Source organism: Syngnathoides biaculeatus, chromosome 4, assembly GCF_019802595.1.
Source record: "Syngnathoides biaculeatus isolate LvHL_M chromosome 4, ASM1980259v1, whole genome shotgun sequence".
Lineage (NCBI taxonomy): Eukaryota > Metazoa > Chordata > Actinopteri > Syngnathiformes > Syngnathidae > Syngnathoides > Syngnathoides biaculeatus.
The window spans coordinates 25,676,468-25,696,308 of NC_084643.1; the positions used below are offsets into that span (position 1 = coordinate 25,676,468).

General features: G+C 40.5%; 2 protein-coding genes across 2 annotated transcripts; one reads left to right on the plus strand and one right to left on the minus strand.

Moving 5' to 3' along the window:
- Positions 1–129: 129 nt before the first annotated feature.
- On the plus strand, positions 130–7,773 carry LOC133499690 (ras-related protein Rab-27B-like). The gene is made up of 6 exons (XM_061817970.1): positions 130–449; positions 2,405–2,578; positions 2,726–2,811; positions 5,553–5,656; positions 6,130–6,253; positions 7,166–7,773. The coding sequence occupies exons 2-6, from the start codon at positions 2,426–2,428 to the stop codon at positions 7,344–7,346; spliced, it is 648 nt and encodes a 215-aa protein (XP_061673954.1). The 5' UTR covers positions 130–449; positions 2,405–2,425; the 3' UTR covers positions 7,347–7,773.
- A 7,684-nt stretch (positions 7,774–15,457) lies between these two features.
- LOC133499774 (sia-alpha-2,3-Gal-beta-1,4-GlcNAc-R:alpha 2,8-sialyltransferase-like) lies at positions 15,458–19,394 on the minus strand. Its single transcript, XM_061818106.1, has 4 exons — positions 19,008–19,394; positions 17,572–17,694; positions 16,100–16,657; positions 15,458–15,746 (listed from the first exon to the last, which is right to left on the minus strand). Exons 1-4 carry the CDS (start codon positions 19,154–19,156, stop codon positions 15,464–15,466), a joined length of 1,113 nt encoding a protein of 370 aa, XP_061674090.1. The 5' UTR covers positions 19,157–19,394; the 3' UTR covers positions 15,458–15,463.
- Between the last annotated feature and the right edge of the window lie 447 nt (positions 19,395–19,841).

A 19,841-nucleotide genomic window follows, 5' to 3' on the forward strand; every position in this document is an offset into this window, starting at 1 on the left:
TTTTCATTTATTTTTGTATGAATAAAAACTGTATTTGGAGTGAAAGTCGCATTCTTTTTTTCATTTTTCTCATTGTGGGTCTCCTTGTCTAGAGAATGCATGTAAAAGGGGGAAAATGTGCGATCTTCACATTTTTACATACGACCATCTGCTGGGTAAAATTCATTTTTGTCTTTGCATCTTAATTGATGGTTCATCTTGTACTTTACAGTTTGTGCAAATGTCACACGGAGTCCCATTTCTTTTTCTATGATTAATATGACCCCTTTGTGGTGTCAAGTTCAGTTAGTCATGTTTTTCCTTCTTCCAGGAGAAAATACATAACAGCAACTGGAGTTGCCCCACCCTTCCGTCACATGCAGGGGAGGTTTGGGCAATAGTCTGCGACTGTGGAATGAGTGCCAAGGCTGCAGGTCGAATGGACGCAGGCACTGCTCCTGGACTTGGTGGTGAGATATTTATTTCTTATTCCTCTTCAGCAATGGGTTGGGAATTCTGACTTTTCACAGAATGAAAATGAAATTACGTGGGCATCCAAATTAGTCCAAATGACAAGTTGCCAGGCATCAGAAGCCACCATGTGGCAGTTTTTTTTTCTTTTTTTTCTGTCCATTTCTAGTGAGCACAGAGAATCCATTTATGGCAGAGTTAACGACACGCAACTCTTAATTATGCACAAGCTCCTGGAAGTGGTTGAACAGTGTTGTTTCTTCATTGGCTTTTGGGTGTTTACGATTCAGCTCTATGAATTGCGTTTAGCAATAAGAGATGCTGCACCGGAAATCAAGTATTCTTGGAATTTTGTTGATCCACATTGTTGCCTCTGTGTGATTAATAAAAAAGTTTTTTGAAATGCTTTTGTATCTCAGATGATTTTTGTCTGGTGTTGTTGATGAGATTTGCGGTAGGAATAAAAATTTCACAAAAATAAAAAAAGATCTAATGATTACAACCATTTTCTTGCCTTAGTTCAAGACAATTCATAGACATAACGTAAATTACTAGTATGTTGCTGTCATTATGTGGAGTCCTGGCTTTCTAATAATCATTTTTCAAGAAAACAAAAAAGCGCCATGTTTGTTGATGGTCAAAGATTTTCAATACTTTAAATTGGTCAATTTGTAGAAATAAGAGACCCAAATGGGGACTTAAAAAAATTAATTGACCAAATTTTGGTGAGGTAGTGGTGCAACTGGTTGGAGCACTGGCCTCACAGTTCGGTGTACTGGGTTTCAAATCTGAGCCCCGCTTGTGTGGACTTTGCATGTTCTCCCCATGTCTGGGTGGGTTTTCTCAGGGCAGTCAAGTTTCCTCCACATCCCGAAAAAACTCATTAATTGGAGACTCTAAATTGCCCTTAGGTGTGATTGTGATTGCAAATGGTTGTTGGTTTCTATGTGCCCTGTGATTGGCTTGCAACCAGTTCATGGTGTACCCCTGCCCAAAGAGAGCTGCGATAGGCTCCAGCACTCTCATGACCCTTGTGAGGATAAGCGGCTCGGAAAATGGCTGGATGGATGCGTGGATGACCAATTTAGATATGGAGAGTTTCTGTCTACCAGTGATGATATATTCTAAAAAATGCTAAATCTGTAAAATAATTATTAGGGTATATTAAAAACAACAACATATAAATATCATAAACACAACTACCTTAATATACTTTGAAATGTCATCACTTGAAAATATAGTATGTCCTTTTATACTGATAGATGAGTAAAATTTACTTTTTTTTATTTATACATTTTGCAGGATTAGCATGCAGTGTTTTTTTTTCCCCATCCATCGAGCCATCTTCAACTCCTTTTCCAAGATTTTTTTTTTTTTATTTCAATCTATTTGTTTTTTTATACAAAGTATTTTGATGTAAATTTGGACTTTAATAGTGAAATCCGATTTACAACGAAGTCCGAGTTACATTACCAGCATAGGAATGCAACTCGTTCGTAAGTCAAGATCTCCCTGTATTATACAATTATAGTGTACTTATCTTTCCGGACATTTCATGACAACAATTGCATTGTTCGTGTGTACTTCCTGCTGCTGCAATTGATTGGCTATGGTTGTTTGCTTTAGAAAGTGTTATCTTTCATTGAAACAGATGAGGATACCGTGTACATAAAGGCTGAAACACAATACTTTACTCTGTTACCTTCACCTTGTGGGCCTCTCAGCCAAATTTAATTGGACACACCAGGTTCATGGGCCCACCAAGAACCACCATCGTGCACTCCATAAAAGGGGTTCTTTCTACAGAAACAGATCTAAAAATCCCTTTGGTTACTCATGCGGAGCTCAAGCCGAGTCATGTGCTCGTCCCCACTCTGATCGCAGCAGTAAGATGCCGTGTTAAGACCACTTCACTTTACTTTACCCCCCATTTGTTTTTGGGTTTTTTTCTTAGCTTAGTAGACTGAGCAGCACCATGGCCGAGTGGGATTACGACTATCTGATCAAGCTGTTGGCCCTTGGTGACTCGGGGGTGGGCAAGACCACCTTTTTGTACAGGTACACCGACAACAAGTTCAACCGCAAGTTCGCCACTACGGTGGGCATTGACTTCCGGGAAAAACGGCTGGTGAGTGACGCAATCTCCTCCACATATATTCCATATTCTTTTTTTTTAATTTGTGTGCTTTTTTGCTATCTAACATTAGTTCTTGTCATTAGTATAAAATGTGAATTTTTATTTTTTACCCCTTCAAATTCATTTTTTCCCCATCAGATGTACACCGGAATTAATTCCGACGGGGGAATGGAAAAGAACTTCAGAGTCCACCTTCAGCTTTGGGACACAGCTGGACAAGAGAGGTACAACTTCATCTGGAATGTCACACTAAATTTCATTGTAACACGTACAGGGAAGAGCTAAAGTACACAAAACTGACAGACTGTGTACCGTAATAACTTGTGCATAATATGCTTTTGAGTGTAATATGCAGAGCCAAAAGTTACCCCCAAAATAAGTAAAACGCTTCAACCTGTGTATAACACGTACCACTGATTTGCTGCTATTCATGCTTCATAACATGAAGTATTATGTCTCTTTTATTAGGATTTTCAAATAAATATTCGGGTCTGTTTTCCATGTGCTGAAATAATTTTTGGGAGAGAGTGAATGTTTGTCGCCCTCTAAACATTTCTACTCATGTTCTCATATTAGAAAAAAATGGTGATCGACACTAATCAATCCTAAATTATACAGTGAGTGTAACATTTTTATTGTAGTGTTGAAAAGAGTACAGACGTAACGGGTCGGAGGTTTTGTTTGGATTTCCTCTGTCCATCCATCCATTTTCTGAGCCGTTTATCCTCACAGGGGTCCCGGGAATGCTGGACCCAATCCTAGCTGTCAGCAGGCAGGAGGCAGGGTACAGCCTGAATTGGTTGCCAGCCAATCGCAGGGCACATAGAGACAGACAACAGTCGCAGTCACAATCACACCTAAGGGCAATTTAGTCTCCAATGAATGCATGATTTTGGGATGTGGGAGGAAACCGGAATGCCCGGAGAAAACGGATTTCTTAAATAATCCCACACTATCTTCATGTAGCAACTGTGGAGTTGCTTCATGCACGCTGCTTCCCTTCTCACAGCAGCAGTGATCACTTCTTAAAAGCACCAAATGAACTCGTCTTTTTCCTTTGCATTTTTCAACCTAGGTATAGTCCTCTATAAAACGGTGGTACAAGATAGCTGCTAAAGACGCAAAATCCTATGTCCTCAAGCAAATTGACAAACATGAGTGGTGTGGCGCAGAGGTTAAAGGTATACCCGCAACACGAAGGTCACCCATTCGTATCCCTGCTCATTGTGTGGTCCCTCGGTAAGACACTTAGCCCCTATTTCCTATGAATGAACATGTTTGGTGGTGGTTGGAGGGTGCAGACAGGCTGCTACACTTATGTCAGACTGGTTCGTGGCAGCTGTGGCCATACACATACTGTAACTTATCTTGGAATTTCGAACATTTCCAGATATAGATATGGTGGCGGCCGCGAGGCCATCATGACTCTCTGTGAGCAGTGAAAATTTACTGCATTATATTTACATTTGTTAGATTAGACATTATGTAATGTATTAGACGGAAAGTACTGTAGTCATGGGTTGACGTAATTCCCCTACGGAACTAAAGGTCAATTCTTGTGCTCCAGTTAGTTTTTAGTGTGCTGGACTTACAATTGACTTCCATGCTTTCTTCCAGACATGCATATTATATAATCCATCCATCCATTTTGAGAGCTGTTTATCCTTACAAGGGTCATAGGAGTGCTGGAGGCTATCATAGCCATCATCGGCCAGCAGGCGGTGTACACCCTGAACCAATTTTCCCTCTAATTTTTGACGTGTCTGAACAAACACACTAAGGCCGTGAGCGCCCCCTTTAACCACTGTGAGCAACATCAGACGTATATACTGTGGTCAGTCAGTGTCATCGATTGAAGTTACATGGCTCATTAAAAGGTTCAGATTACATTCCCATCAGATCTGGTTTAAGAACAATTTTGTGTTTTGCTAACTTACACTGAAAATGTCAACAAATGAAAAAATACATTACAATACAGATACATACTAAGCAAACTATTAACTGTAAATTTGAAATGTCATTTCCAACTATGTTTCTTTTTTTTTTTTAACCCACAATGACATCCTCGTCTGTTTTTCTTGGTGTAAAACTGAATTATTGCTTGCAGAATATCTTTTGCAGTGCATGTTGAAAGATGAATGATGCTCCCAAACAGTTTTAGGGTTAATGTTGTTGCCTCCTATATTTAAAATACAGAATTAGCTTTTTGTGCAGTGTATCATCTGTGCTTTCATCCTTGATCAGGCTGCGCCAAGGTGGAATTTTAACATGACACACACTCTCATCCTTGTACTTTGTACTTTGGCTTCAGACCAGACCTTTTTTTTTTACACAAAAAAGAAAAAATCTCGTCCAGTTTCACCACGTTTTCTTCTATTATTCACATACCCCGGTGTTTGTAATTACGAGTGTACCCCTTTAAAACGGGGGGGGGGGTGTCAGGTAAACAAGGAAATAGTATGAGTAGCCCGGGGTGGCCGAGCAGCAGCTCTTTGTAAGAGTCAGTGTGCTGTCGTGTTTAAAAAAAAAACAAAAAAAAAACACATCAGGCTGTAGTTCACTGCACTGGATCTGTTTTCCTCTGCGCTGAGAGTGTACGACAAGTGCGCAAATGCGCAGTTGCGCAGCTTAAAGGGAACATTGCTCTGAACTGGTCACCAGACAATCGCAGTGCACATCGAGACAAACAGTCCCACTCACAATCACACCTAGGGGCAAGTTAGAGTTTCCAATTAATGTTGCATGTTTTTGGGTTGTTGGAGGAAACAGGAGTGCCTGGGGAAAACCTTGACAGGCACAGGGAGAAATTGCTCACTCCACACAGGCGGGGCTGGGATTTGATCCCCCGGTCCACAGAACTTTGAAGCCAACACACTAACCAGTTGCACCACCATGCCGCCGCATTATATAACAACATAATAAAATATATAATAAATAATAAATCAGACTGAAAACCTGTTTTCAGGTTTCGCAGCCTCACAACAGCCTTCTTCCGAGATGCCATGGGGTTCCTGCTCATGTTTGACCTGACCAATCACCAAAGCTTCCTCAATGTCAGGAATTGGATGAGTACGTGTCACTTTTTTTTTTTTTTTTATAATACAGATGGGGAAAGACATTTAGTCACACCTCTTAAGCAGTGAAATAATCAGTCTGGATCTTGCTTTAGTTTACTTTATTTTTCATCAAGAGGAACTCTAAAAACAATTTCTCTCAGCGACTACATGTCCAGTGTATTTGGATCATTCATGAAGTTCTGAGTCATTTACTATGTTCACTAATTGGTAGCATTCAGTGCAGCGTTTTGTAATTTAGACTCAATGGGCTGCAGAGAATTTTGAAACTGGATATTGAAAAAACATTTTGTTTCACTGAGGTCTTACCACATTGGAGTCATTAATGGCGTTCAATACTAGGTGGCAACCAGTATGGTGAATTCTGAATCATCTGGTTGCCTAAATGGGCAAAACACGTGGTTTCTATATCTGTTCTCCTCTGTCTTGCCCCTGCTTTACGGTGCTGACCAACGCTGCTCTCCTCAGGTCAGCTCCAGGCCAACGCATACTGCGACAGTCCTGACGTGGTCCTGGTGGGCACCAAGGCTGACCTCCGCACCATCAAGGAAGTGGACACCAGGCAAGCCAGAGATCTGGGTGACAGATACGGGTAAATACTGTGCATACGTTCTGTCCTGCCTTCAGTATATAACTCCTCGCAGATCAGACGACTTGGGCGCAGTAGTAGAACGACTGTCTTACTACAAACGTTTTTCCCCCCACTACTGCGTTAAAACTGCATGAATGACATTTCTGCACACTAGTATGTGCACTACCTGTCCTCTGCGAAACTAGACATGAACATGAAGTATTGGATGTTAACTCGTAGGATTTTGTGTCACTAGCAGCACTAGTAGCACACAAACTATTGTGCAGTTTTGCCTTACTGGTAACGTGTACTAGTCCTTTGTTTAAATCCGTTTGAGCATTTATTCAATCTCCTTGATATCGATCTTAAGGTCCAGCCACTTATATGTTCTTTCTCCTTGCTAGTAAGACAATTTAGTGCACTCGTTGAAGGACTGTCTCCCTAGTTATTTGTTTTTATTACTGGATGAATTTTTTGCACACTAGTAGAACAATCGATCCGAAAAACTACTAGCAGGGATTTTGGTTTTACTGGTAGGGTCCGGGACGCTACTAGTGTGTCACATATGCCTACTAGTTGAGCCTAGTTATGTTTCTAATGCACCACAGTAGTTTACTAGTAAGGTGTAACTGTATATGAGGAGGTCGAAATTGTCACTCTTAGTGAAAATAAATAAATAAATACTGGTAAGGCGTAGTTGTTTGGGTTGCATGCCGAAATGTGCTACTAGTGAGGCTAAAGGGCTTGTCGAATAAATGCTCAAGCGACTTTCCATATTGGCCTCTCTCGCTGTTGCCGGTTCCCATCTTTGTGTTATTTCAATTCACCACAAGAGTGTGCTAGACAACTGTGTTGAACTTTATTTATTTTAAGTGTATTTAAAAAAACAAACAAAAAAAAACCCCCATAGTTTTCTCCCTTTTTCTTTCCCAGCATCCCTTACTTTGAGACGAGCGCCATGACAGGCCTGGGTGTGGACAAGGCAGTGCAGACCCTGCTGGAGATGGTGATGAGCCGAATGGAGCAGAGTTCGCCAGAAGCCGAGTGCAATGGCAGCAGACGGCCCACGGGGAGAGCGCATGAGGTCTGCCTCTGGAGGAGGTGCGCCTGCTGACGTCACAACTGACTTCACCTGACACTTGATTACATTTTTACATTTCTCTACATGCCATCCAGTTGGAGAAAATACAAGATCTGTGTCAACAATAATGCTTATTGTATTGCGTTGCATAGGATGGTGCAAGTGTACCTACTGAAGATAATTTGCCTTTTTTTTAACTGTATAATATCAGTGAAATAATAAAAATGTATATATCAATAGGCATCCATTTTCTACACCACTTGTACTCATTAAGGTCATAGGTCAAGAGGAGCCTATTCCAGCTGACTGAAGCGATTAGACACTAGCCAATCACAGAACACATATAGAGATTGTGCATGTGACGTCACCGTTTTTACGGTGAATTAACAGTCCAATTTCTTATCTGCACAAACATCGACTTCGACATTAAATATGAATCCTCAATGCCAAGTGTCCCTAATTTTTCCACATACCTTTGTTTATTATCACCTTCTAAGTGTTTAACGGTATCAGACAAACTCTGGGTGTTGTGCAATAAGACATTTTCGTTTCGTCGCAACGGAATTAACTTTCAACATTGCTTTGTTTGACCAGCAATATGGCAACGTAACCAAAAATCACATGATTTTATGACGTAAGTGCACGATCGCTATGGACAGCATAGACACATTCACGGCTGTGAATATTTTTGAGTTTTGACTTAAACATAGCTAAACCTTGGCAAACAATGTAGGGAACAACCTGAAGTGGTCGCCAGCCAATTGCCAAAAAAGTGTGCCAGTGACTATGAAGTATTGCTGAAATATGAGCCAGCCATCCATCCATCTTGACTAAGGCTAATAGCTTTTCCATGTTGGATTTCTCTTTTGATATTTACATTAGCCTGACTTTTTGTTAGATGACAAAAGCAAAAGCAGTCAGCCTGCTATTTGGATTATAGCATGATCTCTGCATTCCATAAAACTGTTCTCCTTTTAGCTTCGTAGATGCCGGAGCTCATTGCCATCATGCCGAAACATACTTTATACTTTCCTATTAGGTGGCTTTCTTAAAATTAAATTATCCTGAAATTTTGTTGGATGACAAACTGAAAGTGACATCATCACTTCACCATAATTAGCTCTCTTTGGATTCTCATAATATCTAGACTTTATAGTATTCTTCAACTACTAGCTTTGTAGTTACCAGAGCTAGTTAGCATCGAGGCAAAGGCTAATGATTTTCAATTACTTTTGTCTGTGGTTGAATTTGGATTTGTTGGATGACAAAAAAAGGAATCTTGAAAAATAGTTTACAACTACAGTCACTGTGATTTGCAAATCTGCACCGACGAGCAAATCACATGGATAAAATTTATGAGTAGAAAAAATAGATATTGAAAAACGTCACTTATTTTGTGTAGTCTTGAAATTAATTCACATTTTTATTTCATAAACGTTATTGACAAAACAAGCCTGCTCCTAAACAATCAGTATTCACCAGGAAACAGGAAATGCAAGTTAACCGTACTGACCATGTTTGGAAGTGATGCCAAAAGCACATGTTCCGAGCTGCTTCATGTACTGCGAGCGCATTTACGTCAAAAGTCATCAACATCATTAGCCATATCAAAGGAAATTCAGTTACACGAGAGGTGCTCAATGCATCGATCGTGAGGCAGTTTTGGTTGATAGTGAGACGGCCTGCCCCCCCAAAAAAAAAGACTATCCTCCACCTCGTCGCTTAATTCGGGTGTGGCCAATACGTCGAGCGCACGCACATAAAGGCGCGTTTTAGCAAGCTGGCCTCCTATTTACAGCAGTCGCGGCCATGCACCCCCCCTCCCCACACCGCTGGTCGATCGCAGGAGGCTGGCTGCTTGAAAAGTAGATCTCGGGGGGAGAAAAATCTGGGCACCCCTGAGTTACATTGAAAACATTTCTAGGATGTGTCTCAGTATCTAATTATAATAAGTATGATTGTGATTTACTTTGACTTGATCTAAGTTCTAACGGTCATTTTCCTCATAGTACGCATTATCTTGAAGTTGAAAACTTTTCCCCTCTACATGCTTTAGGAAGATATAGATCATCTACCGCTAGATTTAATCAATGGATTGACAATGGATACCGCCGTAAATTACACCAGATTATGCCAATACATCATGATTGGCGACAGGAATGTTTGTTCCAATGTATCCCGAGCTTGTTGCCACGAACGCCGATTATGTTGAACTAAACTTTCAGCATTTTCAAAACTTTGCGGGTATAGACCGTTTGTGTTTATTCCTTGACAGGCCAGTGCATTTAAGTTTTCTTCAGATAAAGTTTGTCAGATCAAGAATTTTTAATGATGAAAAATTTTAAATACCGTTTTAGAACCTTGTTCTTCTAATATCAGTTGAAAAGGGAAATGATCATTTCTGAGTTTTAAATGTTTGTTTTCTATTTGAGTTATGTTTTGTGTATTTTATTTTTAATTTACAGTTATGTTATATTAATCCAGTAAGTTATTTTAAGGCCATCCCTAATCACACCCGGAACTTTATCTGCGAGCATGACTGACCACACCCGTACATTTTTCAAATGTGAGTGACTGAATCATTTACTACCTTGGATAAATGCCATTACCCATCTTTTCAACATCTTTTGAATCATACAGTAATTAGGTTTTTTTGGGGTTTTTTTTGTTTTTTTTTTTTTAAATGTAAAACTGTTTTTTGTTTCGCCTGGGAAAAAAATAGTTTTTTTATTGGACATATGAGTATGCAGGCACATATGTATCATACAATAGAATAAGACATTTTAATATACAATTTTTTTGGGGGGGGTCAAAACAACCCCAGCAGACATTGATGACTATATATATATATATATATATATATATATATATATATATATATATATATATATGACACGTCCATAAGCATCAATGTAATTACGTTAGCCATGCAAAAAGAACCCCCAAAAAGTGAATAAAGTTGCTTCTGTGGCACTTCTGTACAGACAGGTGGCAAATTGATGGCACTATTTTACTTTTCCTTACATGCGTTGTCTTCAATTGTAATGCACCAAAAGTAAGGTATGCCTATTTCAGTCTGAAATACAATCGTTAGCAGTTTGATTATCGTGAACAAACATTCGAAGATCATTTTAAAATGCCAGCAAATGTTTTTTTTTTTGTTTTTTTTTTTTTGGGGGGGGGGATTGTTCAGAACTGCCCTCAGTAGAGCACAGACTGCTGCCAAGGGGCAACCATCCTGAACACTCCACCATCGGTCCTCAACACAAAGGGCTCTATTTGAGAGAAGGACATTTTTTCCACCCCCTTTGGCACCAATGCAAGCAGACTGTAGCAACAAAAAATTAACATTTCCTCAAATAGTGGCCAGGGGCATTTATTTGAGAGGAGCCATTAATATTTACATCTTGCTTTTGGGCCCAATGACTGGAACAACAAAGATGAAAATTTCTTCAAATAATGGCAGGGGACTTTTATTTAAGAGGTGTTCATTTTTCTTTTGTAGTCTTTGGTCCCAATGCCAGCGGACTGGCAAAAGTGAATATTTCCTCAAATAGTAGCCGGGGGCATTAGTTTTGACTTTTTATTTTTGGGCCCAGTGCAAGTGGACTTCAATGACAAAAATGAAGATTTGCTCAAGTACTGCTCAAATTCAAGAAATTTTGTATTTATTTTCAACACCAAATCTTAATGGCATTTTAAAATAAGTTAAAAAAAAAAAAACGCTTGTGCTCTCAGACTTGGCTGATGTAATTCGTGGGTTGATGACATTTTAGTTTGGCATTTAAGAGTTAATCCAGGACTATTTCCCTCAAACATTCTTTTTGGCACACATTCCAGACATACATGCATGGTTAGCGCCTCATACACGTGACATCAATTACACAGAGTAATACACAAAATAGCCTTAGTCTGATATGACAAGAAATACTTTTGTTTGGGAACAACAGGAACGGCCAAAAATCAATCTGAGCAGGCTCGTAACATCCTGTGATAAGTCGCACAGTCATGAGGCACGCGATCATGTGTCCTCTAGCTTCTTAAGAGACCACCAATGACTTGCTCGGCTGGTCCCGTTTATGATAAATACACACTTGGAGAAAAGAAATGTGGCAAAATGAAGCAGAACTATATGAGGTTTGGTTCCATTCAAACTATACAGCAGAAATACTCGGAAAGCTGCTTTAGTCTTTTTTTTTTTCTGAATCCTTGATATCTAGTTTAAGATCCGGGTACCAGTATGCTATTAGTTCTCACTAGTGAGACCACTGACCAGTGTTTTGAGAAACTGGCCAGACATCACATCACATCACATCCTGTCTTCCACCCATATTTGACCCACATTAGGTTGCATATCGAGCTACTAGAGGGAAAGAGGATCTCATTGTCACGGGACTCCACACTGCCACCCTCCACTTGGGACGACAGGGGAGCTCTCCAATGGAGACTGCCACAGGAGTGGATGTTGACTCCTGCTCCCTGCCACTCCAACACCGGCTGATCCCACTCCCTCCCAATTCCTCCCACAGAAATCGCTCCCACTCCCTCCCAATTCCAGGTGTTTAAAAAAATTCTTAAAAATTGAGTGTTTAAAAAAAAAACATTTTTCAAACAATTCTATCCAATCCAGAATTTTTTGGGGAAAAAAATCCCACTTCCACATAGATTGAACAGAATCCTGTGCAAAAATAATAGAATCCCACTCGCATCTCCACCCACCAACATTTTTTTTGTTTTGTTTACTCTGAGTCATTCCTGCTATGTTTTTGTTCCTCAGAATAAAATGTGCATTCCATGTCTACCTTACTTACCATAATAAATACATTGAATTATGGGAATGCTTGACAACAAAACATAAGATTATTAATAAAATCCTTATTAGTCCCTTGGTTTTGCAGTGTTGTGCTCGATGCTAAGGGCAAATTCAAATTTAAATTTGATTTAAAAGCTATAGTATGTAACTTTTGGTCACCCATGCTAGTTTGTTGCACAAAACCCAACATCTGTTGAAGTCAGGAAGGCGCCATGTTGCCAAAGGTTATGATTGGCCTCTAATAGTAAAAGCTCAAGCTCTAATCCTCGTTGCGGATTGGTAAATTTGCGTAGTTGGTTCAACCCCTAGTACACGCGCGACGTATGATTCTACTAGTAGTCCAGTTTTTCAAAATTGTCCTACTAGTGTGCTAAAATATCATATAGTGGTGAGAAAAAAACTAGTTGTCCTACTAGTGTGGCCTAGTTCTTTTGGTAGTGCACTCAATTGTCTGACAATTGATAACAAAAAGTATACCTGTGCAGTACATTGACTTTACGATACGAGGATATGGAATTATTGCTCAAACGGCTTTCCATAGGAGCAATTTATTATTCACTATCATCACAGCTGATATTCTTGAGGAATATTGCAATTAACTATACAAAGCAAGATGCCCCCTTTAAAAAAAGGTTCCACGAAAGCAAAGCAAGATGCCCCCTTTAAAAAAAGGTTCCACGAAAGCATAGGTGTCAAATTCAAGGCCCGGGGCCACATCTGGCCCACTGCACGATTTTCTGTGGCCCGCAAATGCAAATCATGTTTATCAACTGCCATGATTTTTGTTAAAATCTGTACCACAATTTCAGCCATATCATAAATGATAATGTTGAGATATTGCAAGCATTTTTTTCTTACAAAACATGAACAATGGTTGAAAAACACATTGCCCTTGAGTTCTGATTCCAAAACTGGTTCATAAATTTCAGGTGTAAATATGATGTGGCTGTTTAAAATATTAATGGTTTCACAGTCATAACGGCCCTCTGAGGGAAACCATAACTACAATGTGGGCCCCAACAAAAATGAGTTTGACACGTACCCCTGCACTAAAGGATTCTAAAAGTTGTTAATGCCTCTTGCATGCAATATGAGGTTCGAGTAGAACATGATCTCATAACAAGATGCAGCAAGTCATCTGCTTTATGACATGAGGCAATAAAATCTATCATAAAAGTCTGTTTTTATGTGTAAACTGTAGTTAAAGGTTGCCTTGGTGAAAGTCAAAGTAATAAATATTTGAATCTGTTCAATCTTGGGCAGCACAATGGAGGAATTTTATACAAGAAAAAAAAAGTTGTGATTATAGGAAAAAGATTGAATATTACATTTTACAAAAGTTTAAATCTTACATCCTAATTTTACAAGAATAAAGTTGTACTTTCCAAGAAAATAAGTAATCCAAATTTAAAGTATTCAGATTTAAAGAATTACATTCTTTATAAAAAAAAAAAGACCTAATGTGGCAATAGTAAAGTTGTACTATTTGACAATTCAGAGTACTACAACAGTTAAGTCGTAATTTTGTGAAAAAATAAAATAGTTACAGTTTATAGCAATAAAAACATAATCCTATGTTTTTAAAAATTTGCCCAATTTTTTATACCAATGTAAACTGTACAGAAGAAAAGTTGGAATACTATGAGCGTAGTTGTGTTTTTAGGAGGAAAAAAGCTCATCATTTCATAAGAATAAAGTTAGAAAAATAATTTGAGACAAGAGTCATCAAGTTACACGAGTAAAGTTATGATGTCACAAAAAAGTCTGAATTTTACCAAGGAAAAGTTATGGAGAAACAACAACAAAAAAATAAAATAAAATACTATTGCTTATTTAAAATCACGACTTTATTCTTGCCCTAAAAAAATAGTTTTCCCCTTGTAATATTTCCATATTGCTCGTCATTGCCACTTTATTCTACAACTTTATGATTACAGTATTGCAGCTGTTTTTGGGAAAATCTGCCTGTGGTATTACTTTGTGCCCTTACCGTGACATTATTCCTTAAGTTAGCTAGCGTGGCTGAAGACGACTTATATTTTAGAAAGTGACACTAAACTTGACGATATTCAGTAGTACAATAACAACATCCTGTGTGTGTGTGTGTGTGGTGTGTGTGTGTGTGTGTGTGTGTGTGTGGGTTAGGGTTTGGAATGTTACTTATTGATCCAAAAGTTAGAGAATTGGGACTTGTTGGGATTGTTGTAAACAAGAGAAGCACAGATTGTGTGTCAACTCATCTTGTGGCCAAAGAGAGTAAGCGTATCTGATTGGACGCATCCAATGGGCATTTAAAACACTGATCTAACTCCTTCCCTGAGATTAGGCAGTGATTTAGTTTTTTACTAAATGCAAGGCTTTTAAAACACTATTTGGACTACGGTGGAAGCTCCAAAGTCTAACAGTTTGCGCATCTATTCCAAATAAATGCCAGGTTGTAAAGAGTGGAATGGAGAGATGACTTTAGAGAGGTGGGTAGACTCTAATGGGTAGATGACGAGTAACATGGGCAAATTACTTTTGACAGGTTGACTGAGTCTAGTTAGAGGATTTTGAGTATAGTGGGTGGATGACTTAAGATAGGTGGGCTGAGTCTAGTGGTCAGTGTCTCATTGGTGGAGGAATTAAAAAAATTGGACAGTCTAGTGGTTGAAAGAAATTGGACCAGTCGGTAGGGTCCAATGGATAGAAGACCAGAAAGGTGGACTGAGTCTACTCGGTGGATGACTTTTGATGGGGCAGAGTCTAGTGAGTGCATGGATTTAGACAGGTTACTTCAATTGTGGGTGGAGTGTAGAGGTCAGATGACTTTAGACAGGCGGGCGGATCACCTTAGGCAGGTGGCTGGATTCTAATCAAATATTTATGCCATCTTTCCTTAAACATTCTTGGAATCAGGTCAAGGAGCCATGAAAAGGGGCTTAATTTTGAGTGTAGGAAAAGCCAGCCCTTCAAATACATTTGAGTCCACATTTATGAACTGACCTCGGCCACAAATATTGCTGACATAAAAGGGCTGCAGATGACATTAAAAACATGGGTAAAGTATAGTGGGCGGATAACTTTAGTCTGGTAGAACAGGCAGACGACACGTCTTGTGGGCAAAGTTTTGTGGTGTTAAAATCTGTTGCAAAGTTCCATTTCCAACATTTTCTGTGTGACTGCTATATGGCGTCGTGCCATTTTTGTTGTTTCCTATGACGAAACGGAATAATTTGAGGTTTGACTTTAATGTCCTTGTGGGAAATCAAGCAATGTGGACGTTAAGCACGAACACTCGGCACGGGAAATGCGGGTGCGGTGTGATTCCCGACCCCCTTCCTGTGGAGACTCCCTTCTACGTGCAATGTGTCAGGCTCAGCTTGCTGACGCCGTCGCGGTGCAGTCGGTAGAGCAGCTTGAACTCGGTGGGAAGCTGGTGGGTCTCCTGCCACTTGGTAGTGAACTTTGTGCCCTTCTTGTCGTAGTAGTGGTAGGGCAGGTCCTTGCCCGTATTGGGATCCCAGCCGAAGGGCCAGAAGCCGTACAGGTGGATCTCGTCACACATAGCCGACGCCAAAGTGTACATGAGTATGCCCGTACTCAGTCGCTTGGGGGAAAGGTTCTTGGTCTTCCAGTATCTACCCGAGGGACGAACAAAAAAACCACACCACACCACAACACAGTGCGTTATTTCTTTTCTTTTGACCGTTGATCATTATTTTTCAAGATGGATTGTGGGATTGACTGAAGGGATAACCAAAAGTCGCTTCACAATCGAAATCAACTGTGAAATCAAGAAATCAACTGTGGTCTCTCCAAGCAGGTCTGAATTTATTTCTAATGGTTGCATCTAGAAACGATGCTACAGGTTTTTGTGGATGAGTGGTTAAGGCAATGGACTTATCCACAACAACAGATATTATATTACATCGTTGTACAACACTGATGTAATATCGTATAATATTTACAGATAAAAATCTTGCAGTCTTACTTGTTGACATCGTGCATGATGTTTCCGGGCCAGGCCAGCTCCACCTTGAGCTGGCCCTTGTGCTCCACAAAGAAGTCCACCAGGGTGCGGGTGACGGTGGCCGATGTATGCAGGAAGAAAGCAGGAATCCACAGAATGGCGCCCTCCAGCTTCTTCAGATGCAGGAAGAAGTTGTTCCGATCCTGGATGGTCAGCAGGTTGTTGTAGTACCTCTCCAGGATGCTGGGATTGAAGGTGGTCAGGTTGGTCTTGCGACCCACGTCCTTGGCGTACAACTCAGTCGGTGCGAAGTTGCAGCGAAAGACGAAATCGGCGCGGTCGATCTCGGAGCCGCAGTGGCTGCCCGTCAGGATGCCGCTGTTGCCCACCACCGCACACGTCCCGTAGTGCTTGTCCAGGATGGGCGAAGCGTCGGGCAGCAGGGACTTGAAGTTGTTGCTGATCGAGAATACGTACTTGTGGCTGGAGTAGTCGAAGTGCATCAGCTGGCCCACTCGGACACTGCTCTTGGTCAGAGAGAAGTTGTGCGCAATGTCGATGTAGTTGAAGATGTCCTTCCTGACACAAAAGTACAGACACTTTGTGTTTATTGATCCCCCCCTACCCTCCAGGGAAGGATTTTAGCCCTGCATTTACACTCTGTCAGCAAAAGCATGAAGAGTGAGTCGGGTTTTTTTTTGTTTGTTTTTTTATTTGGGGTGGGAAACAATGCAACTGTGAAGCTCAAAAAAGATGAGCATCGTAACCAAGACTAAAATTCACATATTTGTCTATGGGTGGGAAAAAAAGAGCAAGTGTGAAGTTTGGAGAAGATGAGAAAAGTAACCATCATGAAAATCAGCACGCTATGTACAGGTGAAAAACAAGCAATTGTGAAACTGAAGCGAAACCAAGATGATTCTTAATCCCTGATTTTTCACCCAAAGATGTCCCTCTTTCACATTGACTTTATCCGTCTTTTCTCTGCTTCACAAGTGCTTGTTTCCTGTTTTGAAATGAGTATGACATATTCACATTCTCTTTCTTTTTCTTTTTTAATTTGCTGCCGCGTCATCCCCTATTCCTTAAAATGAACAAAGGTAAGGCTTTCTTTTCCAACAGTGACAATACATATTTGAGATTGGAATGCTGCATGGATGGAGTGAATTCTCCTTCACTCGCTTCACAAGCAGTTTTTAACAACAACAACTTACAATCATTTGAGGAAAGGCAAATGCATTTGAAATGTTTACATTCTTCACCAAAAGTAATGTAAATGGCCACAAGGTTCCGTACTTTTGTATATCCGTGATTATGCCACATGAAAGCAAATACCAAGATAAGAGGTCTGAAGTTGGAATTGCCCCTTGTACTTTTCAGCCAAAGAATTCTCTCACATCTTTCTCATTTCCTTTGGCCTCAGTGAACTATTCTCTAAATCAAAACCCCCCCACCAATCCTGCTCCCCAACAGACGCCAAATCTTTATCTTACCTCTGCTGGAAAAAGGCGGTCCTGTTGAATTTCCACTTGGAAGGGTTCCCCTGGAGTTCTTCGTTCAGGGCAGTGGTCAGTGGGATGAAGGACGGGTCCAGGAAATTCATGGCAAACTGAGATCTGACAAGGAAACAGAATCGCCATTGTGCTTGTTTTTAGTGTTTGTGTGCTTGGCTTAGTCCTTTCCTTATCTGCTGCCATCTTTAAGACTGATGACTTATTGGTACTTTTGAAAAAGTGTAACGAAAGCCAGTATAAGAGCTGCATCAAAAAAAAAATATGCCTCGTGCTCTTTCTAATACTTCAATCATGTGCCATTTAGCCGCCCCTTTGTTAATCCAACAGTTTGCCATCCAAAGCATGCCACATCATGTGCCGTTTAGTTATCGTTCATCCATCTACGGAAAGCAGCAACTCATAATACAAGCCATAACATATCATCCATCCATAACCATGCATTGATTTTCTTATGCCGCTTATCCTCACAAGGGTCGCGGGGAGTGTTGCAGTCTATCCCAGCTGTCAATGGGCAGGAGGTGGGGTACACCCTGAACTGGTTGCCAGCCAATTGCAGGGCACATCGAGACAAACAGCCACACTCACAATCACACCAATAGAGACAATTTAGAGTGTCCAATTAATGTTGCATTTTTTTTTTTTTTGGAATGTGGGCGGAAACCGGAGTGCCCGGAGAAATCCCAGATTGTACCTGGGTCCTCAGAACTGTGAGGGCAACGCTTTACCAGCTGCATCACTGTGCCACCCTCATCCATCCATATATACATCTAATTATGTACGAAGGTAACGAGAGTCAAAGCATACCACATCTATCTATCTATCTATCTATCTATCTATCTATCTATCTATCTATCTATCTATCTATCTATCTATCTATCTATCTATCTATCTATCTATCTATCTATCTATCTATCTATCTATCTATCTATCTATCTATCTATCTATCTATCTATATCTATCTATCTATCTATCTATATCTATCTATCTATCTATCTATCTATCTATCTATCTATCTATCTGTCTTTTGAAAGTAATAAATCGTGATCAATGCCGCATCCTGCTTGAGGAATGACAATGAGTGTAACAAACTGTAAATAAATGTTTGTGTTGAGCCAATGTCGAAACAAACATGTTTAAAAAATGTGCCATTTATCCATCTCATGAGAATTTTCAGGTGTACCTAACATTGCGGGTGACGGGATTAAAGTAGCAGCCCTAGGAGTGGTAGCAGTTTGAAATATCGTCCACAAATAACAAAAAAAAAAAAAACAAAAAAAACGTAACATTTATCAGTGTATTTTGTGACATTAACTAGTGCGGCGTGACTTGCTTGACAAGCAGTCATCAACCGTCCATCTTGCATCCCACCCACCTGGCCGCACCTTTCCCCACGGACAGCCCCGCTGATCGCTCACCGGAAGCCGGCGTGGAACATGATCCTGGGGCCCCCGACGGGCGTCCCGAAGAGGCTGTCCTTCCGCAGGGAAACGTAGCTGATGAGCGACAGGATGAGCACAGCCACGCACAGGATGATGAGACCCAGGGCGCGCGCCACGCGGACCATCTTGGCGAGGAGAGAGGCCTTTACTCGGCGGGGGTCGTCGTCGTCGTCGTCCGGCCGAGCGTCCGCATCACCGGCGTCGCCGCTGCGTCTTCTTCTGCTGTTGTCCCGGCGACGATCCGCGGCGGTTCATCGCCGACTGCGTGTGCCATTTTTCGGATGCATGCTGCGGATGCTGCTGCTGCTGCTGATGGTGGTGGGGATGGAGCTCGGACGGTTGTCATTCCCCTTTAGTACTGCCTCCCTCCTTCTTCCTCCTCCTCTTCCTCCCGCAGCCTTCATCAAGGAGATGAAGCAAGGGTGCGCGCGCACACATAAATGCACGCGCAGAAAGCTCGTTCAAGAACAATATGGAAGTGGAAAGGAGTGCATATAATACACAAATGTTCAAAATGTGAGTGACAATCAAAGAATGGGAATTTTTTTCTATAAATGTAATCTGTGGGGTTTATTTAACAATATTAAAACGTCAATAATGGTGTATAATTATTACGTAATATTTACAAAATGAAATAAATACAATTTTTAAAAATCGCAAATTACAATTAAAATGTGTTATATCTCGTGAAGGCGTACCTAATGTGCTATCATATATTCAAGCCTATAAAGTTGATCATTTATTCCGAACTACTAACTCCACTTCAATAGAACGTCTTTTTGTAAATCTATGGAGCTCTTTGCCGAAGTA

What these genes read in the sequence shown, in the direction of transcription:
- LOC133499690 (XM_061817970.1), top strand. Translation starts at nt 2,426, where the DNA reads ATGGCCGAGTGGGATTACGACTATCTGATCAAGCTGTTGGCCCTTGGT. An exon ending in ACTTCCGGGAAAAACGGCTG is followed by an intron (nt 2,579 to 2,725) that starts GTGAGTGACGCA and finishes TTTCCCCATCAG; the next exon opens with ATGTACACCGGAATTAATTC. An exon ending in CAATGTCAGGAATTGGATGA is followed by an intron (nt 5,657 to 6,129) that starts GTACGTGTCACT and finishes TGCTCTCCTCAG; the next exon opens with GTCAGCTCCAGGCCAACGCA.
- LOC133499774 (XM_061818106.1), bottom strand. Translation starts at nt 19,156, where the DNA reads ATGGTCCGCGTGGCGCGCGCCCTGGGTCTCATCATCCTGTGCGTGGCT. An exon ending in ATGTTCCACGCCGGCTTCCG is followed by an intron (nt 17,695 to 19,007) that starts GTGAGCGATCAG and finishes TTTCCTTGTCAG; the next exon opens with ATCTCAGTTTGCCATGAATT. An exon ending in ATCATGCACGATGTCAACAA is followed by an intron (nt 15,747 to 16,099) that starts GTAAGACTGCAA and finishes TCCCTCGGGTAG; the next exon opens with ATACTGGAAGACCAAGAACC.